At 35.5% G+C, this 20659-nt stretch overlaps 2 protein-coding genes across 5 annotated transcripts; both read left to right on the forward strand.

Moving 5' to 3' along the window:
• The first annotated feature begins 203 nt into the window (after positions 1-203).
• Positions 204-12511, forward strand: LOC125824446 (uncharacterized). 4 transcript variants are annotated; one of them, XM_049503822.1, is made up of 14 exons: positions 204-320; positions 1581-1614; positions 1732-1947; positions 2058-2194; positions 2323-2472; positions 4951-5052; positions 6488-6652; positions 6737-6847; positions 8183-8280; positions 8576-8699; positions 8878-8967; positions 10118-10162; positions 10944-11264; positions 12326-12511. In XM_049503822.1, the coding sequence occupies exons 1-14, from the start codon at positions 273-275 to the stop codon at positions 12350-12352; spliced, it is 1668 nt and encodes a 555-aa protein (XP_049359779.1). In that variant the 5' UTR covers positions 204-272; the 3' UTR covers positions 12353-12511. The 4 variants fall into 4 exon arrangements, with proteins under 4 accessions (XP_049359779.1, XP_049359781.1, XP_049359778.1 ...); XM_049503824.1 differs by having other exon boundaries at positions 211-320; positions 1500-1614; XM_049503821.1 differs by having other exon boundaries at positions 229-320; positions 1578-1614.
• Positions 12512-14155: 1644 nt separating this feature from the next.
• LOC125824466 (uncharacterized) lies at positions 14156-20329 on the forward strand. Its single transcript, XM_049503845.1, has 5 exons — positions 14156-14474; positions 16013-16192; positions 18425-18551; positions 18897-19010; positions 20037-20329. The coding sequence occupies exons 1-5, from the start codon at positions 14214-14216 to the stop codon at positions 20150-20152; spliced, it is 798 nt and encodes a 265-aa protein (XP_049359802.1). The 5' UTR covers positions 14156-14213; the 3' UTR covers positions 20153-20329.
• The last annotated feature ends 330 nt before the right edge of the window (positions 20330-20659 follow it).

Consider the following 20659-nt stretch of genomic DNA (forward strand, 5'->3'; position numbering starts at 1 on the left):
AATAATTTATTCATATTGAATCTCACTTATTTGATACTAAAAAAATGGGTAAAAAGTATAATCTTAATTAAAAATTATGAAATAACGTCACATCAATTGATAAATTGAGTATTACCCAAATTGTATCATGGTTGGTGGTTATAGTACTATTAAAAAATACCATCAAATTTCCACTATTCATTTTCTCATTTATTATTATTTGAGTTTTAAAGTATAGTATTTAAGAAAAATTTCAGCTTTCATTGTTCTGGAGTGAAGGCGCCATCTTTGCAATGGCAACCCTTCGCAGGCTCATCATCCCCTTTCGTTCTTCTCTTCTTGTAAGCTCTCTCTTTTACCTCTATTCTTTCTGGGTTTTCTGCAGCTCCTTTTTTTTTGGTGTAAATCATGTTTTATTTGATTTCAATTATAGATTTGAATACCCTTTTGATAGGAGTCGCTTATGGTAGCATTTTTTTTTTTTTGGCAATTTAATGGCCTAAGATGAGATTTTATGAATGTCTTGTTTATATACTTTGTGGGTTTCTGTAACAAATACAGATTTATTGATAAAATATGCAGTTCATAAGACTTGTGTATCTATATTTTGTTTAGTGTCCTTTTTTTTGGTTAAATATTTTTTGGGTTTGTGTAAAAAATGCTTATAAGTAAACATATGAAGTTCATATCCCTATAATCTTATGTATCTATTATTTCCTTTGTGGTTTTATTGTGTGTAATCAGAGGATAAGAATACCGTTTTGATAGGTTCACTAATAGTAACAAATCTTTTTTCCTGGATTATTAGTTGTACCTCTGTTGTTTATATTGTGTGGAGCTTTTAGTGGTGGATCCTGGATTTTCACTTAAGGGGTTCGAAAAATAAAAATGTAGTGATTGAGATTTGAAACCTCCACGTGAAGTTTGAATCCCTAAACCACTGATCCAACCTATATTCTTATGTTCACGGGATTCAAAATCTGTATATATATACACACATAAAAGAAATTAAAATACCTTATATATATTGTGTAAATTTTTGCCGAGTGGGTTCAGGTGCCTGTCACAACCCTATAGATCCGCCCCTATGAGCTTTGTCTTCATGCTGCTTAAGAACAAATGTCACCCTTATACCTGTGTAATCTTGTATATATATAGATGTCTTTGTGGTTATTTAATGTTTTAATTAACATTTTGGCTGTAGGAGTGTCTTGCCCTTTTAGTAGGTGTCATTTATGGTGGAAAATTTCTATGTTGCTCGGACTCTTCAAAAATGTTGACAGATGTGTGTTGGATACTCCAAAAGTAGTGCATTTTGGAGAATACGACACGGGTGCGGTGACAATTTTGAGAGTTTGAGTAACATAGGCAAATTTTATTTCAAAGTACCTGACACTTATATAGTTTGTGGATTTTGCATAGATGATAGAGTACCTTTCTAGCTTATATGGTTTTTTTTTAACAAACATATCCCACTCATGTACCTATATAAACTTGTGTATGTACGTATGTCATTGTAGGTGTTTGTGTATTATCGTTTGGATCATAGATATGAATACCCTTTTTGATAGTGTCACTGATAGTAGCAAATTTTGCTGCAGAGGACAAGTTATTCTCATTATGGATGTAAAGAAGGTACTTGTTTTCTCCTTTGTTGTGTGTTTATTGAAATATCTTTTCATGTTGTGTTTGATTTGTAAGTAGCTCTGCTGTACCGGAAAACCTAATGAACATTTTTTCTTGGAAACACAGGGTTTTTAGGAGGCGGTTATCGTCAATGTAGTAGTATAGTGTCTTCAGAACCAAAAGTATTGAAGTTTGAAGACCAAGAAAAACTGTTAGCAAATGCAAAAGATTCACTTTCTGAGGAAGAGATTTCGAAAATTAGGGAAGAATATAATGCTGCGAAGGAGAAGTTTCTAAAGATTCCTGATGCATTGAAACAAATGTCCAAAATGAATCCTAAAGGTTGCCCACGTTTTCTTCTGTCATATTGTAGTGCATTTAACCTTCTATTTGAACTTCTACTACCATTTGAGGATTGGATTGAATTTCGGTGGGATAATGTTTATTATTAGGTATATACGTTAATAAGAACGTGCGGTTGGACAGCATACAAGTCTATGGATTCGACTATGATTACACGTTGGCGCATTACTCCTCCAATTTACAGTGCTTGATTTACGATCTTGCAAAACAGCATCTAGTTAATGAGGTTTGTTTCTGTACTCTTTCCTTGTGGTAGCTATTCAAAGAATATACTTTAAAAAAGAATATGCAGTGTTTTGCGGTTAAAGTAAACGACCATTGATGGATTGCTCTCTTTTTCATTTTGTGCTTCAGTTCAAATATCCTGATACTTGCTTGGAGTTCAAGTATGATCCAAGTTTTCCCATCAGAGGGTTATACTATGACAAATCAAAGGGTTGTCTTATGAAGTTGGACTTTTTTGGGTCAATTGAGCTTGACGGGTGCTACTACGGCAGGCGCAAGGTGAAGTTCAGCAAGCTCCCTATTATGTTCGTTTTGATTTTTCCATGGAATTTTTTCGGGAATACCTTATTTATGTAGTTATTTATTTCATTAAATAAATTAAAACACTTGTATTCTTTGGGGATAACTTACTTTCCTGCTTTTATGATCCAAGGGTGTATCGGAAACAATCTCTCTGCCCTGCAAAGGTAGAGGTAAGGTCTGTGTACATCCTACCCTCCCCAGACCCCACTTGTGGGATTACACTGGGTATGTTGTTGTTGTTGTTGTTGTTCTTTGGGGACAACTGGTATTCTGGTAGCGCGAGGCTAAATGGCTTCACTTTTTGGGGGGATGCAATAAGTTTTATTGATGTCATGAGAAAAAAGCTCCGTATTTTTTTGAGGATGCAGTAGGTTTATTGAGGGTGTTCCTAAACTTAATAATAAAAACAAAAATTAATCTTCAGCCTCGTAATGCAAGACGCTGAAGGGCATCATTGACATGAAGACTTTGAATGTGGGGATGTCAGTAAGGAGGGACACATTCGTCTTCAAGCCCTTAGGGCTTTGATATGTAATTAAGAGCGCGACATGTGATGTGTATGTTAAATGCACATACAGGTTCAAACCTCCCATTTTTAAATGGAGAAGACTAGAGGAATAAACCTATTATCGGTCAAATTTCAAACCATGTGCCACACCCTTGTGGGTTCTCGGTTTAAAAAAAATAGACATTCCCATTCAGTTCCATATAACATCCTCATTTTTTCCAAGTATATCATCATTGACATCCCTTGAAGAAGGGTGGCTCCACCACTGCCTCTAACCATATAAAGTCCATATTAACACTACCTTTTCTAGAGAATGTTAGTAGTAATAGTATTTGTTTAATATTTTTTTTCTAACATTTGAAGGAATAGCAATTTTTTAAAGGGAAAAGGGTCAAATACACTATTCGAAAAACATCTAGATATACTCTCCGTTTAAAGTTTGGTTCACTCGTGCCCTCGCCGTCCAACTTTTGACATAGATATGCCCTTATGGGCGTTAGTTGGTTTGCTGGAAATATCCAACTCATTTTACATTTCTTTAAATGCCAAATGAAATTGCCACGTCATTTTTACATTACCACATGACATTTATATTAAAAGGGAAAGGAGTCAATTATGCCCCTAATCCGACCCATAAATCAACCCCTCTTTGAACTTGATCTTTCCAATACTAAGCTCCTCTGATGTTGGGTATTGTGTTGGCTGATGTTGAACCAATCTCTGCCACAATTCAATAAACCTCAATCTCAGATTCAAGATTACAAGTAACCAATAGTCGAAAAAACAGGTCTTTTCAAACTAATCAAACTTGTAACTCTTTCTTCATAAAGATCTAAGACCCATAAAGCTACATCAAGAGAAATATTTCAGGTGAAAATGGGAGAATTCAGGAAATCAGATGAAGCTCCATTTCTTCACCGATTCTCATACAAATAATCACATGTACATATGTAAATTAAAAGAATTAAAACGGCACAAATTATATGATAAAACATATCTAAAGGGGAGAAAATGGTAAGAGACCTCATCTTTCAACATATGGAGCAAGGTGGTCATTCTGGCATTATCGAGACCCAAAAACAAGATCTTAGCCTCCTTCTGCCATAAACCAAGGGTTGCCAGAATGCCATAGAACCAATCTACCAAGAACATCGCTGATCCGGTTCGCTTTTCCTCCAATCTGAAAGAACCCAATCAAAGCCCTAAAAGAGGGGGTTGATTTATGGGTCGGATTAGGGGCATAATTGACCCCTTTCCCTTTTAATATAAATGACATGTGGTAATGTAAAAATGACGTGGCAATTCCATTTGGCATTTAAAGAAGTGTAAAATGAGCTGGATATTTCCAGCGGACCAACTAATGCCCATAAGGGCATATCTATGCCAAAAGTTGGACGGCGAGGGTACGAGTGAGCCAAACTTTAAACGGGGGGTATATCTAAACGTTTTCGAATAGTTTAGGGGCATATTTGACCCTTTTCCCTTTTTTAAAAATGGATTATCCATTTCAAAAAAATATATTTTTATAACAGGAGTAGAATTATTATTGATTTCTGATATTACAAAAGGTAGTTCAGAAGATGTGATAAAAGCACAAGAAATAATGAATAAAGTGAAAAAATCTAGAAAATTGAGCAAATATTCTAACATAATGAGGATCGATGGTACAATGCAAGGTGGGGAAAAGAGAAGGAATATAGCATCTAAGTTGTTGAGAGCTAATACCTCTTTTTCTAAAACCTGTTTACACTTCTCCATCCAATGTCCCGGGGAGGGAGGGGGGAGGGGGGCTGTCTTTACCAGATGTGAATGCCTTCTTCAATATTGGGTTTCTCTTGGAAGGTGGATGCCTTGCCCGTTGATTTGTTGTATGTATCAAAACAAAATTGACACCGAAAGCATCTAATAGTTGATAATCTGATGCTCACTGATGTTAAATTTTGCAGCTCAGCCGTGAGGAAATAGATGAGATGTATGGTACAAGACATATTGGCCGTGATCAAGCACGAGAACTAGTTTGTTTGATGGATTTCTTTTGTTTCAGTGAGGTTAGTTTATAGTGTTTTGATCTCTTATATTTTTTACCAGTTTCAGTTTTCTTGCTCCTTGCTTGACCACTTGCTTTTACTTGTCAATCAACACAGTTTTCCCTTTTAACATTTGACTTTTTAACGCATTGAAGAACTCATTCCACATTACTAACAAGATTGCACTCATCAGACATGTATATGTATTTTGTTTAGCTGCATGGGTCTCCAAATCATGAAAAATATTGGTGACAAATGTTTTAAAAAATTAAGAGACATCAAGAGTGGACAGGCTTTAGAAACCAGCTATGCAGTATGGGAATACAAATATAAGCTGTTTGTTGCAGCAACTGTGTGCAAACTTGTCGTTTTCTTCTTGAACTAAAAAACATAAAAAAATAAAATAAAATCATTTCTTACCACAATTTATAGTCAAATGCTCAAGAGCAAATTCTTAAGTAGGGTGTTACAGGTGGATATTGCCATCTTCATGTCTCTATATTCCCATTCAAAACAAACTTGGTAAGTTTTCCAAATGGATAGTTTAAAACCATCTTTAACTGCTCATAGGTCAGCTCTTTATTTGACTTATGCTATCTGATGTATGTGTTAGTTGTATGATCAGCTGGCTACTATTAAAAGATCCTTTTTTGTCTATCAATTAAGCAAAAGCGGATAATGTTGTACTCTATTCGTCCCATATTTTTTGTAGCTCATATTTTATGGATGAAGGGTTGTCACATTTCTAGAGTTAGTTTCTTTAGATTATTTACAACACATTAACACCTTACACTTCTCGTCTGATTACTTATAAAAGGGCATTAGAATAACATAAAAAGCCCTCCATTTCTCGTAAAATGTGAATCTTGTAAAGAAGTATGTGTGACAGATTTAAAGAAGAATAAAAAAGGAAGATGGGCCTGATCAAGAAAATAAAAAGGAACAGACAAGAGGAAGATATGGAATGTGGAATTATTAAACTCAAGTCTCTCACACTTTTTATTTTTTAATCTTCTTCTGAAAAAATAATTGATCATAAGTGTACTTTTTCTGGATTTCCGCGCATTTTTCAGCATAGCAGACCCTTTTGGTTTGATCTAATTTTAGTTTGTTCTTCCCTCATCTGATCCAAGTAATAGCAGTTGAAAATTTTCATTTGAAGTCCACAGCAAACTGATCTTTATTGAAAAGAATACTCACTTTGTTCCATCTTCTATGACATTCTTTCCTTTTTAGTTTGTTCCAAATATCTTGGACATTTGGGTAGTCATACCTTATGATTGTGTTGTGTAAAGTAAAGGTACAGAGTAATAGGGATTAGGGGCGATTAATGATTCTCTTATCTTCAAGAAGGTTGTCTTCAAATAAAGTAAAATGATGCATTAGATAAGTTGCCGAAGAGTTTTATTAGTGGCTTTTTGACCTCTTGGGTTCTCTTTTATTTTCTTTTTTGCAGGCCTGCCTTATTGCTGATATTGTGCAACATTTTGTTGACGCTAAATTGGAATTTGATGCTCGTTACGTATATGAAGATGTGAATCGAGCGATACAGTATGTTCATAATAGCGGGTTAGTTCACAGAGGAATTCTTGCTGACCCCCCCAGATACCTTGTAAAGAATGTAAGTATTACCATAGTTACTCTGTACATATAGCAACTTTCAGAACTCACCTTCTAGACCTAATTTCACCCATCTCTCTTCCAGGATCAGCTGCTACGCTTTCTAAGGATGCTGAAGGATAAAGGAAAGAAACTTTTCTTGTTGACCAACTCGCCCTTTTATTTTGTGGATGGAGGGATGCGCTTTATGTTGCAGGTATTTTCAAGTGGAACAATACAAATTTGTAATCTTTTGGCTTAATATGGATCGCTCGTTTGCTTCGTCTGCGATTCTACTTTCCTTAGATAATTTTTATGATCAGCTCTACTTTTCTTGGAACTTCATTACCATTTTAGTTTACATGTGACATTGGCAGAGTGTGTTCGTACGTTTGTGTTTATCTGTGGCATGTAAATAGAGAAGATAAGAGCACTCCTTGCACTGAAATATTTTGACCTCAACTAGCTGAAACATTGTTATCTTTTACTGGTGATTTAGTTTTAGTTGCATAAGTGGACTACGAAGTGCAAAAAGGAGCTGGGAACTTATGGTGGAAATTAGTGTGCTGGTGTCCTTTTTTTAATTACTTGACATTTAGAAGATCCATAGCAGAAAATTATTTTGGCGATCTATTCTTTCTTTCCCACTTTCCCTTGAATTCTCTATATATATCTGTGACTCTGTATCTCTGTGATTCTTTTCACGGTGCGTGTGTATTCTGGTAATGCCACTCCCGGACATTATCTGCACGTCTAATGTTTGGTCTAGCCTGTTTCGAAAGTGACAGTGTTATTTGATTCTTTGGCACTGTGGCATCTTTCTTTTCATGCTTCATTTAAGTGCTTTAAATTTTATACATCTGCAACTGTTTCTTAGTTCCTTTTTCTGGAGCTGCACATTAAGTTAAGCAAGTTGCTTTTCTTTGTGACATTAATTTATTAGTTTGAGGTATAGTTTGGTATGTTAGAATTCCCCGTCGGTCCTGTTATGTGTATGAGTTGTAGTGTCTTTACATGGTCTTTGCGAATTACACCACTTGAGCTAGCTTTTGGAGTTGAGTTTGTCCCAACTCCCAAGGTCCATTTTTTTAACATGTTCTGGAGGTGGACCCTTCCCTGATGTTGGCCAGCCTATGTTGAGGTCACCCATGTTGTATCGTTCCTTCTGAATGTCCAAATCCTGGCTGTGCTGGAGGGTGTTAATTTAGTTGAGCATGGGTTGTAGTCTCTTCATATGATCTTGAACAGTTCTCACCACTAGCTAGCCTTTTGGTTCCAAGTTAGTCCCAAGTTCTATTTTTTTAACGAAATGCACTCTATATTACCACTTCTTGTAGTTCACAATTATGGTAATATTATTAGATTACTCAAGATTTTTGTGGTTAGGATAAGCATAACCTCATTTTCCCCTAGGGAATACAATTTGATACTTGCATCTTTCTTTTCGTGTCTGCTTTGATTGTATTGTCTATTGTTACTTTGTTCTATTAGTCTGGAAGTAAAACGAGTTCTCCAACTTGACACCTTTTCTTTTTGGTATATATTTCATTAGGATTCTTTGGGTCAGCAAGATTCCTGGAAGGAACTTTTTGATGTCGTAATTGCTAAAGCAAACAAGCCAGAGTTTTACAAATCGGACCATCCATTTCGGTTTGGTTCTCTACCATTAAGTTCTCTGCCAAGTTTTCATTGCATATAACACTGGTTCCAACTATGCCATTCCTGCCCATCATCATTGTTTTTGGGATTAATAAGAGAGTTCTGTTTTTTTTTTTTTTTTAATTATGTCTATTTTGATTTGGTTTTTAGGACCTAGCACGTCTTCTTCTACGTTGCAATTCACTATATAAAACATTTTCCACCAATATCCTCTTCATAAGGCTAACTGTCTCGTGCTACTATCACATACAGTATTGCCTCGTTGTATTTATTGAATGTTCTGCAGCTGCTATGATGTGGAGAAGGACACATTGGCTTTTACAAAAGTTGATGCTTTCTTGCCCGGTAAAATTTACTACCATGGATGCCTTAAAGCATTCTTGCAGATTACAAAGTGGAAAGGTCCAGAGGTATGCTTAACAAAATACTACAGCTTTTTCATGGCAAGGAAACTTTGTTTTCTGTTATTATATATATGCAAGTTTGACAAGTTAACTTAGACAGACCGTCTCGTTTCTATGTATATATCCATTTCATCTCCCAACCTCGTTCATTACATTACTGAGATAAACTCTCATGAAACTTCAGGTGATATATTTTGGGGATCACCTCTTTAGTGATCTCAGAGGTCCTTCAAAAGCAGGGTGGCGGACTGCTGCCATCATCCATGAATTGAAGGTATGCTTTCTTTTAGTTTTTATTCTGTTTATGTTATGCCTATTTCTATTTTAGCCATAGTCTCCATCTGTACCGTTTTACATCGTACTATTACTATTTGGAGATTTAACTAATTTTTCTTGTATAATGGATCTTCTCAAATATTTGCTAAATAACTTAACCATTAAAAAATAGTATTAACTTGTACTGCTCCTTATATAAGCTTCTAACTATGTAAATTTAACATATAAAAACTACCCTTAGCAATAAAAGATGATTTGTTTTCGACCAAGAATTCTTTGTTCCTGCTTGTTTATTGCAGAAGTTGTTGAAGCGTAAACTCTTGATATCAATATGAAGCATATTTATACACTGTATAAGGCCTTACTAGTTTAAAATAGGGACTGGGAATCTGGATTATCTATAGTTTACTTTTAGTGAGGCGGTGGTGTCTGGGCTAGCTTGCGCAGCTTGACTATTCCATCGGATACCTGCAACGTTCCACTAACTCTACCCACTATAGTTTAGACAACAACACCACCTTACCCGGTGTAATCCCACAAATGGGGTATGTGGAGGGTAGGATATACGCCGACCTTACCCCTACCTTTGTGAGGTAAAGAGGTTGTTTCTTGTAGACCCTTGGCTCAAAAGAAAAGTATTTGATGCAGGATTGCAAGAAAAATAAAACACCAAAATAGCAATATACAAAACAAATCCAGCAACAAATAGTAATACATATTGAATAATACGGAACTACAGAATAACTAAATGATACTACTAATAGAAGAAGAGGAGCCTAGCTCCCTGCCTTTTCCACACAAAGTGCAACAACAATCAATTACCTGCTATCCTTCTACCATAATCTTCGACCTCCATACCTTCCTATCTGAAGTTGGGAAAAACCCACCTAATGTTTTTTTTGTCTCTGCTGGAGTTTGAACTTTGGTCTCCCGTATTTGCACCCATTTCATTGACCACTAGGGCGCACCCTTGGGTACAATAAAATGCATCACTTGTTGTTATCCTTATTTAACACATCGTTTCAGAATCTATGATGGGAGGGAGGTTTATGTCCTCTTTTTTTTCTATTGTTTTGTCAAAATGTCCTATATTCCGTCTTTTGTTGATCAAAAGTTTAGTTAACTCCTGTTGTCTTTTTTGTTTCCAGAGTGAGATCATGATTCAGAATGATAATTCTTACAGATTTGAACAGGTATAACTTGATGGTCTTTCATCAATCACTTGAAACTGTACGTTCGGTTATAGAATTATATGATACGTGCTGTGAGAAGGGTCCTGATGTTGATTGCATGTGTATATGACTTGATTCTGTAATTTCCACATTTCATGAATTGCGAAGACCATGGTATGATGCAGGTATCTTGTTGTAGCTACGTTGAATGTAGAAGGTTTTAAATGTACATTGGAAGATCTATACGAAGCATCCTCACCTTCCTAAACCATATCGTAATTCATGGTTTTCCTAATTATGCATTTAGGATGCATTCACATTGGAATGGCTAACAATTTAATTGCTCTACATGTGAGTTTCCTTGGGCTGTTGTCTTATTAGAACTCTACCTTTCAAGGTAGGAGTAAGGTTTGCGTACACTCTACCCTCCCCATACCCCACTGATTACACTGGGTATTATGTTGGTTTTGTCTCATTAGAGAGATCGCCACCTATTTTCATCGACTTGTCCTGCACTCTTACTTAAATGAACTGCCACTGTCTAAGCAGATTGTTTAATTAGGACAAAAGTTTGCTTCATAAACTGCTTCAAATGAGTTTAACACAGAATTTTCTCGATGTATTGGTGACTTGCTTTCATTTGGCCATATGTCTTATCCGAATGTGTTTGCTGTAAATAGGCTTACATTATCCACACACTATATAAATGTTTGTACTCTAAAGGCAGATTGTTCTTTTCCGTCAGATATATCCATTTCGTTACTAACTAGCTTTAATCTCTTTCCCTCCTTCCCCCATTCAGGCGAAGTTTCACATAATGCAAGAACTTCTTGGTAGGCTTCATGCCACCGCAACTAGTAGTATGACAAGTGAAGCATACAAGTCTCTCCTTAGGGAGCTCAATGATGAAAGACAAAAGACTCGCTACAAAATGAAGGGAATGTTCAATAAATCGTTTGGAGCTACGTTCCTCACTGATACTGGTCAGGAATCTGCTTTTGCTTACCACATTCATCAATATGCAGATATCTATACTAGTGAGCCCGAGAATTTTTTGTACTATCCACCTGAGGCTTGGTTTCATGTGCCCTATGATATAAAAATCATGCCACACCATCTAAAGGTAATCTTTTCTTTCCCTTAAAAAGGTTTAGTCATGTCTTTTATTTTACTACTTTAGACAACGTGTGCAAAAGTTCATCTATAACTTTCTTGAAGTATCTATGCCTTCGTCTCAATCTGTATGATTTAGTTTGATTTGTGCAGTTATTAAGATCTATGGCAAATGCTTGAATGTAATTTATATCAAGTTTGGTATAGAAATGTTAAAAAGGTGGTTTGAAATATGAAAAGATGTTGTATACCTTTGCCAATCAAAAAAGGCGAACAGATGCTGCAATAAGCGTAGGAATAACAAAATATATCTGCATATATAAAAAGGGAAGTAGATCAAGTATCTGTCTTGGTTGTAGGTTAGTAGTAGGTACCCGGTACGATAATTCATGTGAGCGCAACCTGGCCTAGACACCATCGTTACAAAGAAAAGGTAAAAAAAGGAAGTAAATCAAATATCTGTATTGGTAGGAGGTAGTAAGTACCCGGTATAAAAGTCTATGTGAGTGCAAAACTGCAAGTTGGTCCAGACACCATGGTTAATATAAAATAAATAAATATGGGAAATATGTCAACTAGTTTGGGATGGAGGGAGTAGAATAGGCAAAATGAGATTATCAAGAAGCTTTCTTCATGTTGAAGGCCTAATAAAGTTTATTCATCTTCGACAAGAGGGTTGCTCAGATGGTAAGCACCATACACCTCCAACTCTAAGATTTTGGGTTCGAGTCACCAAGTGAGCAAAAAAGGCAGGAGCTCCTAGGAAGGGGTAAAAACGAAAAAAAGTTTATTTCATCTTCCAAAGTTTTGCTTTATTTTGGCAAGTTTCATTCTCAGTTGAAGTAGTTCTTGTGAAGTCCTAGTACTTAAATTATCCATTTTTTCTCTAGAACAATGAATCATGAAACTTGGATGCAGAAGTTTAAGAATTCATGCTGTTCTAGATAATGAATTTTCATCAAGTTTTCACCCCTTTGATACGTTACGCATCGAATCGATTGCAGTTAACATGAATTATATGATTTTTTTGTCTATCTCATGTCCCTATACTGATGAAAGTTTCCTTTACAGGTTTCATCAAATTTGTTCAGGACTTGACTACATCAATCATATACTAACTTTTACGGTGACCTGAATATCTCCAACGACCCCATTCTCCGGAAGAAATCTGGTAGATTCATCGTATTCTAGACTCGTAGTGTTCTGATAAAATTGGAACGATACAGAAAAAAAGTAACATTTTGGGTGATTATAGTACATGTCCCTATTCATTGTGGGGCATAGTTATTGTCTTTATGGAGGGAAAGGAAAGTTTTAAAGGGGCAGGCATTAGATGATTAATAGTCAATTATTTTTGCAAGTAGTGAATAAATAATTATTTTATGATGAAAGAAAAATATCATATCAATAATTCAACTAAACAAACAAATTAAAATAGCAAAAAATAGTAATCTAATTAAACTATACCTATGTAATTAATTGAACCTTGATCTAATTTTCCTCCTTGAACACTATGATCGTCTATATAATCCTCTGCCTCCAAAACATGATAATCTTCTATATCTATATATGTAACAAAGGAACGCAATTACAAGGCCCACTTCCATATGAAGCCAAATTAATTGAACAATGGACTGAAGATGTTTAAGCCAATAGTTGACAAAATCTCTATACGTAAAACCATATGTCTTCTGTTCAATTTTCTTTTCCACACCGGATGAACTATCAATGTGTGATCGTGCATGAGATTGATCAAAAAATTCATCAATTCCATGCACGATCACATGTCCATCATTATAAACATCCCATTCAATAATATCAACGTTGTTAATAGAAACTTTTTCTGATCGAGGCAATGTAGTAACAACAATTGAATGATCAAGAAGTAGGGTTTTAAACTTGGACCCTCTATGAAAAAATGTTTCAAGAACATTTTTATTTAATCCCAAAGGAAAAATATGATATTGAATTAATCTATTTGGAGGATCTTGATATTTTGGAAATATTTTTAAAAAAGCTTTTTCAGTAGGACAAAATATGGTGAAATTGGTGGTATTAGGTGAAGAAGAAATAAAATTATTTAGGGTATTTTCAAGAATAATTGACATAGAAACGTACCCTTTTTTTAGTAATGTATTTGGAAGATTATTTTTGGGGTTAATAATATTGATATTTGTTGGATTAAAAGAAGATGAAGCAATTATTAAAGTTGAAAAACTAAGAGAAAAAATAAAGAAAAGTAATAAAAAACTGTTTTTTGCCATGATGATTTTTTTTTTTCGAGAAGCTTTGTGAATTATAAACTTTCAATTGATTGAATTAATGAAGTTTTAGTGTATTTATAGATAATTTATTTAACCTAAACCTTTGAGAATTATGATTCGTTTATTGTCCTTTTCCTATATAAATTCGGATTTCTTCTCAATTTTAATTTGGTATCTTTCTTAACGTAAATTTGGATTTCTCCTAAAATTCACTTGGTGCTTTTTCCTATGTAAATTTGTCTCCTCAGATCGGTTTGATATTTTTTTCAATTTGAATATTTTCTAAAATCCGTACTTTTTCCTACATAAATTTGGATTTCTCATAAAATTCACTTGGTACTATTTCCTACGTAAATTTGCATTTCTCTTCAAATCCATTGATATTTTTTCCTACATAAATTTGATTTATTTCTAAAATTCATACTTTTTCCTATATAAATTTGTTTTTCTCCTAAGATCTGTTTGGTATCTTTTCCTACATAAATTTACATTTCTCGTAAGAGGTACATTTTTTTATATAAATTTGACCCGACCCGACCCAATCCGACCCGAATTCCACGAGATACTAAAAACGGCGTCGTTAGATTCACTGCTTACATCCATATATAAATCAGAGCTTTCTGGATTCACAAGCAAATTATTTTTTCACAGAGAAGACTGAAAGACGAAGAAGAAACTTCCAGAAGCTCATAGAAATGGTGTCGATTGAACAAGTAGATTCACCGGCCACCGGTAAAACTTCGACGGCGGCGGCAGCAGCGGAGGCGGCGCCCTCTGGTTACGTGTCGGATGGTTACGAGACTGCGAGCGATACGGAACTGAACGGAACCGAGAATGGAAGTAATAGGGAATCTGAAAACACGATCAATACGGCGTCGTCTTCATCTGATGGAGATTTGTTGAAGGAGAAGACGCAGGAGCAGCAGCCTGAAGTAAATCAGGAACAATTGAATGAGGTAAAGTTTTATTTTTTCACTGTTTTTTAATTGATTAATTGATGTTGTTATTTTCCGCTGCTGTTAGGCATTGGAGAGTGATTTTGATGAGCTTAGGTAAGTTTAGCTTGGTTTAATCAGTTGTACATTGCGTATAATGTTTTTTAGTTTGCCTAGTGGCTAGTGGTTGATGAAGAGGTTGATGAAGAGGTTGAGAATCCTGAGGTCTCAGGCTCAAATCTCAATCGAGATAAAAATGTTAGGTGAAAACCAAAGTTGGACCGGATACCATGTTTATGAAAATAGAATGTTTTTGCGTTTGCACCAAGGGTGTGGCCTAGTGGCTGATGGGGTTGAGAATCATAAGGTCTCATTCAAATCTTAATAGATATAAAAACATTAGGTGATTTCTCATTTGTCTTAGCCTTGATGGGCAGGACAGATTTACCTAATACCTGTTGTTGGTTGGAGGTGACAACCAAGTTGGTCCGGATATTGTTTATCAAAAAATAATGTTTTCGAGTTTGCACCCAAGGGTGTGGCTTAGTGGTTGATGAAGTAGGTTGAGAATCATTAGGTCTCAGATTCAAATCTCAACGCAAATAAAGACATAGGTGATTTCTCCCCATTTGTTTGTGGGCAGAGTTGTCTAGTACATGTTATCGGTGGGAGGTGGCAAGTATCTCGTGGAATTAGTTGAGGTGTGTTCAAGTTGGCCCGGACATCATGGTTATAAAAAAATTAATGTTTGAGTTCTGTAGTTCCTTTTTATTGTTTTTTGATTAAAGGTTATAGTTTGAGGTTCTGATCGTGGTTCCTTGAAATGGTGCATCGGGATTTAAAATGCGGTGGTCAGAATTTAAAGCCTGCAAATTCGAGATTCCTATTTTAGTTTCTTGAGATAGTGTCTCAGAGGAACTAGGTAGAATTAGTGAATTTGTTCTCAGTTTGTTAGATGCTCGCTAGTGATTCTGTTCTTTTGACGAGACAAATTTCATTTCATTGATATTACAAAAGGTGGTGTTAACAGATGTTTACATGATTACTGAGTGGCTCGACCATAACTGAAAACAATCAAGTAGCAGAATCATCTCTGCATAATAGTATTTTCTCCTTGCACCAGAAAGTTATTTGAAACGCCAAGAGTCTTTTGATATAACTAATATCCTTTTTGCAGCTAGGAATGTCTTGTGGTTCTGTAACATGTTACTAGTATGTTCTTGACACCTTCTTGGTGTATTATTAATGAGAAAAAATGTCCTCCTCACAGCTATGGGGAAGTTATCTACATGCAAATTCAACTACTATTTCTCTTTCTCCGTTTGATTTTTCCCTTTCAACATTGAGGGATTTCATCATAAATGTATTTGTGTGAATCCCATCTGCCTGGCCTTCTTTCTCTTGTTAATATGTTTTAAGGTTTTGTCCATTGCCATTTTAACTAGCACTACTGCCTATTCTGGGATTACACTAGGTATGTCGTTGTTCTTTTGGTGAAACTGTACTAAGATAATTGCTCTCAACAATTATTGATATAATCCCTTCATTTTGAGGAGCAGAAAGCCTTGGCTCAAGCAAATGATGCGAAAGTTGAAGGCAATGCATTGTTTAAGGACGGGCTTTATGAAGAGGCATTGTCAAAATATGAGCTAGCTTTGCAAGTTGCAGCAGATATTCCTTCAAGTACTGAAATTCGTTCAATATGCCATGCTAATCGTGCAGCTTGTTTCACCAAACTGGTAAGCTCAGTGTATGCATTTTGTACACTCTGCATCAGATTCATAATGTCAAAATTCTGCCATGGGTTCCAAGTGCAGATAGGTTAGACTTTTTAAAGAATAGTTCTCGCCGAAATTGTCAGAAGCTTTTACATTTAGCATCTGTTTTGTTCATGACTGTATAGCTATTTATTGATTTGCATTGTTCTGCTCAGATTCTTACTGTTTTTTAGTTTATCAATTTAGTTAGGTCGCCAAATAAATACTGAAATCAAGTTTGCAGCTTTTGCTGATCATTTGAACATTCAAAAGACATCTTTCGTCCTTTTATATATTGGATATTAGAAATTCTGACTGGCTAGTAGGAGCCATGCTCAACTTTTTGAGCCTTTACACAACCTGTAAAAGTGCTATTCTATATATGTTCTCCACACACTATTGTTGCTGGATATCAACGGAATTACCTTTTCCTGATCAAAAAGAAATTCCGACGGGCTAAAAACAAACTAATAATAGTTTTGTCTTCTATATCCCTTTAAAGCTTAGGACCTGATAATTAAGTTCGCATGACGGTCATATTGCTTGGGGAATATGTCTAAAGCAAAACTTGATAACTTAAACATATGGAGATGTTTGTAGTCTATGAGAAAGATGTCACATCATATTCGAGATAATTGGTGCTAGTATGGTTTTATGCATTACCATTCTTATGAAACAGTTACATTCTACGGTATGTAGAAATAGTTCATCTCTTTTGAGATAGCCTATGATGAAAGTACATCAACTGATAGGTGGATTGCGAGATTCCTTTATATGATAACTACTGTTCTATTATTATTTAGCGATAATGACTTTTACCAACTTCATTAGCTCTGTGTCCTCAGTGGTGAACCATACTGTTTCATTGTGGTTATCTCAGGTTCTTTTTTTGTTCCTTTTTCTTTTCAGGTAGCTGTTTTTACTCATAGGTGATTTCGTATAATTTCAGCATATGATGTTCCATCTGCACTTGTTTGTGTGAATGTTCAATTTTAGCTCAGAGCAGATTTTGTAGATATCTGCTTTATCTGAAGTTAGCACCTGAAATTAACGAGCATGCAGACTCATACCGTAGGCTAAGAAAAACTGTAGTATTAATTATTGACCCCCAAACTCAGTCTGCTCAAAATCTGTAACAACCTAATAAAATTTTCTCGTCTCTATTCATTAAATTATATTATCTTTCCTTTTACACCTCCGTTCTTGTGTCTCGCTGAATGATAGGGATGAGTGTGATGACAGTATGCCACCGCCCCACAAAAAAGTACTGAAGAGAGTAATCCATATTTTGATCTTTGTAATAGGAGGTTTACACCTTTGCTTTTTCTTTAATGTCTATCTATTGTACTTTTTGTATGACTTCGTCAAGTGGTCTATTTTTTGTTGGCAAATAGACGCACTTACGTTGCAACCATGCTTTGGGAAACTATTTTACAACTTTATTGATTGCAATGAGTTCTTATCATGCATAGTTACAAAATCTTTATAGCTCCAACCTAGTAATGGGGCTTTGTTGCCCCTTTTATAGGTGGGTTGCCAGATAAGGGAAAGATCCAGCCAAAAGAGTGTTATCTTTAGAAGTTGGAGGGCATGAAAACGATATACGTGTTCTTATCTTTTTCCTGCTCTAGGAGTAGTATAAAAGGAGCTTTTAGTATTATTTATCCAATTATAACTTATAAGCTACTAGCATCTTCCTTATTAGGGTTCTGTATGCTGGGGGTAACACTGGCATGATGTGAAACTCTCTATTAGTTAGTAGTTAAAAGGCTCCAATAAGTCATTGAGAGGGTATTGCAATCATGAATCATTTGACTCTAGTTATTTAACTACCTCAATGTTTGGAATAGAAACTCTAAAGCATCGGGCTGTGTGGCTCTATATTAGAGTTATTGGCAAGGAAAAAGACTAGGTGAGAAGATGTGTAGCTTAGAGAAACAATGTGGTACCTATCCTTTTGAGTATTGTTCCAAGTGAAAGGCATACAAGTGAAAATTGTTGTCTCACTATTTTTCGGCAATTTCAAAAAATAAGTTTCATACTTTAAAAAAGTAGTAGTTTACTTTGCACATATTAGAAACAATTTCCACTGTTTTCTTTGCTTTTCACATATCTTTGTTTTATACTTTTCCTGTGTAGTATGTAAGGTACCAATATCTGTGTGAGTTTTTGTTGCATCTACTAATGATAGTGACTGTACCTTTTCATTTACAGGGGAAACATGAAGAGACGATCAAGGAATGCACAAAAGCGTTAGAACTAAATCCTACATATATAAAGGCTCTGGTTAGAAGAGCAGAGGCACATGAAAAGCTTGAACACTTTGAAGAGGCCATTACTGGTAAACATTGCGTTCTCAAGTTGTATTGTGATTATGCAGTACAATGTCATTGTGATTGGTACTTCTTAGCTGCATCACTAAATAAGTAGTACCCATACTCGCATTTACTGGCTACTTGGTGGAAATCTCGTGTTTCCCGTCAGGCTCTTCTATGTGTTCTCCTTATTCCCACTCTCTGACCTGAGAAATTAGAAAAAAAATCCTTGTATGTTACTCATATGCCTCTGGTAATAATTGCACACCACTCAAATGGGTCGTGTTATTGGTGAATAATTAAATAACTAGAGTTTTACTTCGGCTCTTTTTTTCTGCTCTTATTCCCGTTTGGTTTTTCAAATCTTGCAGACATGACAAAAATCTTGGAATTGGAACCCTCACATGACCAAGCTAGGAGAACTGTGATGCGTTTAAAGCCATTAGCTGATGAGAAGCGAGAAAAGATGAAAGAAGAGATGATTGGTGAGCTTAACAGTCTCCTGTCTTTGCATTGACTAATCCTCTATTTTCTTTTCTAATGGAACTCTGTAAAATAGTAGAGATTCCTCTCTATGCAACTGTTTTAATGGTTTGACATTTCTCTCCACTTATTTATGTTAGTCAGCAGGAAGGGTATATAGTCCATGTCACCAGTTCCTAGCCAATCATTTATGGTAATAAACATTGGTGTGCACGAGCTGGCCCGGACACCGCAGTTATAAAATAAAATAAAATATGGAAATGAACATCACAATGCTAAATAGAAGTGTGTTGTTCACATGGTTGTGGACTTACATGCTTTAGCAATTAGTTTCCTAAAATTTTACATCATTCATTTATCTGCATTCTGAAAAAAGGTGTAGTAATGGCATCTGTTTAGTAAGTTTATTACCTTCATTTAAAAAAAATAGCATCAGTTTGTCTAGACCAATGCTCTTCCAGGAACAGTTGCGCACAGCTATATTCTCATTCATTTTGTTTTGTAGAGTTGGTACTTGACTCATCTTCCGGCAGTTGAAGAAATTGCCTTTCTAGTGGTTTATAACTATCTGCTAGAATAATTCATCCTATGTACCGTATTATCATTCTGCCTCTATAGTTCACTTAGTATGACTCACCAAGAAACCTAAAAAAAGAAGGAAAAGAGGAAGACCAAATGCTATTAGCTTTAATGCTTTAATTGTGTGTTGTGGCTAAATGCACTTCCGTGATAAATGTACTATCTCTACTGTTCTGGAATCCATGAGATTGCCTTTTAATCTTAGGTCCTGAGTATTTGATCTCTTCTCGACTGGTTGTCATTGAATCATCTCAAGTTCTTCTAAAGGGAGTTTGTTTTGGTTTGTAGATTAACATCTTTATTCCTGTTTGATCTGAGACAACATATGGTTTCTGTTTATGACGATTCTCCGTTTTACTTTTAAAGGAGTGTAGGCATCAATCATGCTCATTGCTCACACTTCTATTTTGTGGTTCTTTGGATGCTAATGATTTGTATTTACGTTACAGGCAAGCTCAAAGAAATGGGAAATTCCATTTTGGGCCGATTTGGTATGAGCGTTGACAACTTCAAAACAGTGAAAGATCCAAACACCGGTTCCTACTCGGTTCAATTTCAGAAGTGATGAGGGTTTTTCTCATGTTTGCAAAATTTGCATTTCTTGAATGAGAGATTTGATTAAACAGGACATTTGGGTGTGCATGTTTTGAACAATGTATCACGTTATTGATTTTGAAGTATATAAGTGTTGGCCAAAAACTTGATATTTTAGGTTTCTAAATGTTATAAAAGCAGATGGCTTTGTAGCCTTGGTGTCTTTTTCTTGTCTATGTTCTAATAGAACTTTGGACTTAACATATGGTCATGATGATTTGGGTTGTGTTTGGCTTCGTTGATACAAAAAAAATCCCCCCCCCCCCCCCCTCTTTTTGTGCATGACTTGGTGAATTAGAGTTCTCGTGTTTGTGTTGGTGATAGTTGAGATGCGAGTTACTTGATACTTGTGCTAGTGGGAGATATCAAACCCCTGATGAAAATGAAAACGATAAATTTGAGGATGTCAATGCTTTCTAGCCCTTGTACTACATTATCAACATTGTCCTTGTGGTAGTCTTAGAAGATGAATGTCAAC

Source organism: Solanum verrucosum, unplaced genomic scaffold (assembly GCF_900185275.1).
Source record: "Solanum verrucosum unplaced genomic scaffold, falcon-dt-bn FXZP01000022.1, whole genome shotgun sequence".
Taxonomy (NCBI): domain Eukaryota; kingdom Viridiplantae; phylum Streptophyta; class Magnoliopsida; order Solanales; family Solanaceae; genus Solanum; species Solanum verrucosum.